The 2,500-nt window shown below is 47.1% G+C and overlaps 1 protein-coding gene across 3 annotated transcripts in view; it reads left to right on the top strand.

Moving 5' to 3' along the window:
• Positions 1 to 2,500, top strand: part of LOC144528969 (melanoma receptor tyrosine-protein kinase-like) — an 86,832-nt gene that overhangs the window by 61,692 nt on the left and 22,640 nt on the right. For all 3 annotated transcript variants that reach the window (XM_078267873.1, XM_078267874.1, XM_078267875.1), the window contains 2 exons: positions 124 to 268; positions 1,186 to 1,308. In XM_078267873.1, the coding sequence (XP_078123999.1) occupies positions 124 to 268; positions 1,186 to 1,308 (268 nt within the window). The remainder of the gene's footprint in view (positions 1 to 123; positions 269 to 1,185; positions 1,309 to 2,500) is intronic.

The raw sequence follows: 2,500 nt of genomic DNA, 5'->3' as shown, positions 1-2,500 counted from the left end.
TGTGCTCAGCGCACCCCGTTTCACTTTAAATGAAGGTTTTTGCCTTGTTTTATGGGGGGGGGGGGGGGGCTGAGCGTGCCTCGGGATGCTCTGAAACCCAGCTTCTGCTCTGTGTCCCGTCAGTGCTCCCACCCACTCCACGCTGGCGGCCGGCGTAGTCGGCGGGCTGCTGGTCGCCGTCATCGTGTCGGTGGTCATCTTTGTGTTGCTGCGGCGACGAAGAATCCAGAGGAAGAGGACCCTGCGCCGCCTGCTGCAGGAGAGAGAGGTGTGAGAGTGTTGATTACATTCATGGAAAACTGTTCATACAGCAACACTAAAAGACAGAGATGGGGACTCAAGTCTGAGACTCCGACTCGAGTCGCACAAACAGCTGACTTCAGACTTGACTTGCGACCCAAAAGACTCGGACCCGAGACTCGTCAACAACCTGTTTTCATGCACTTCTTGCTTTTTAAATCTAAAATGTATTCATGCATTTCCATTTTCTTTTATTGGCGCATATACGTTGGGGAAACGTATGACGAGCTGCCTGTCCTCTACCCTTTACCGTAATGTGCAAAGTCCTCCCGGAGTTGTTCCTTTTCTCATTAGTTTAGCTTTCAATAACTTGGTAAACAGTGGCAGTAAGAGAACAGCTACATGCAAGGTGTGTGGCACCAAGATCAATGATCCCAGATCAACAACGTCCAACTTCAGGCATCTCCAAACGCACCCAGATAGGTCAGTCACTTGCTAATGTGAAAGGGACGTTACATTTAGCATATATCGTCACAGGTAACAAGCTAACCATCGCTAAGTGTTGTGCTAATGCTGGGAACAGGCACGTCTTATCTTTATAGTCGGATCCAGATCAGATGACCAGAGACTTGAAGTTCCAAGAAATGACTTGTGAACATCTCTGCTAAAAGATAAAGGAGACTTATCACCTTATGAGTGTAAACAACTCCTGTTAATGATTTAATCCTGTTTCCACAGAGACCAGATCTGGCCGCAAACTATTTGGTGCCCTAGGCAAGATTTCAGCTACTGTTTTGTTTGTTTTTAACGTTTTTGTCTTACTTGTCAAAGAATTTGTGTTATTTGACTGCCGGCGCCCTCTAGTGTTTGCTTATTGGGTCTGTATGCCATGGGCCGGCCCCGCTGTAGATGTAAATAAATAGTTTTTAAACGTGTGTGCTGCAGCTGGTGGAGCCGCTGACTCCAAGTGGCGAGGCTCCGAACCAGGCGCTGCTCCGGATCCTGAAGGAGACGGAGTTCAAGAAAATCAGGGTGCTCGGCTCCGGGGCCTTCGGGACCGTCTTCAAGGTGAGAAGGTTTAATAATATATATATATATTATTCTCACACACACACACACACACAAACACACACACATTTTATAATGAAGTGTTTTTATCAGTTCTGTGGAAACCTCACCTAAAAATGAATGACAGTGTTGCTGCCAGGAGTTTAAGGAAGAAGTTTGGATCCAGAAAAAAAAAGACACACACACACACACACACAGACACACACACACACACACACACACACACAAAACCACAAAACACACACACAGACACATGTTTTCTAATGAAGTGTTTCTATCAGTTCTGTGGAAACCACACCTTAAAATGAATGACAGTGTTGCTGCCAGGAGTTTGGATCCAGTCTGAATACAGCAGACAAAAACAAAAAAAAGCAGCGGCCGGTAAAATCAACATCAGTAAGTTATAGACTATTATGGTCTGTCACTGCATCTATGCAATGAATAATTTCAACATAACTCGTTAGCGGCTGCAGGGATGAATATGTCGCTCAGACTGAAATATCTCAACAACGATTACATGGATTGTTAGGAGATTTGGCACAAACATTCATTGCTTCCGGAGAATAAATCTTCCTGACTTTGGTCGTCTAGCGTCATCATCAAGTCAACGTTTTGATTTGTCCATGACTTTGGTTTATTATTTAACCTCGACATCCTTTGTATCAGAACTTTGTGACCAGTTGTAGTTATCAAGTAACTACTTCAGGCCATGTTGCATTCATAACATAACTCCAGGAGGTCCTGCACACTGTGGCGTGAGCGTGGCGTTTCTGTTGCGTGTCAGTTGCGTGGCGGCTGCGTGGCGTTTTCTATGTCACACCAGAAACATGTCTGACGCTGCTGCTGCTGCTGCTGCTGCTGCTACTACTGCTACTGCTGCTGCTGCTGCTGCTGCTGCTGCTGCTGCTGCTGCTGCTGCTACTGCTGCTGCTGCTACTACTACTGCTGCTGTTGCTGCTACTGCTGCTGCTACTACTGCTGCTGCTGTTGCTGCTACTGCTGCCGCTGCTGCCGCTACCGCTGCTGCCGCTGCCGCTACTGCTGCTGCTGGAGCTGCTGCCACTGCTGCCGCTGCTGCTGCTGCTGCTGCTGCTGCTGCTGCTGCTGCTGCTGCTACTACTGCTGCAAGTCTTGTCTGTACACATGGATGTTTCCCATAAACATAAACATAAATATATACTGATCTGATTAC

This window comes from Sander vitreus, chromosome 14 (genome assembly GCF_031162955.1).
Source record: "Sander vitreus isolate 19-12246 chromosome 14, sanVit1, whole genome shotgun sequence".
Taxonomy (NCBI): domain Eukaryota; kingdom Metazoa; phylum Chordata; class Actinopteri; order Perciformes; family Percidae; genus Sander; species Sander vitreus.
Note: the sequence above shows the minus strand (reverse complement) of the source record. Positions and strands in the feature narration are given on the sequence as shown.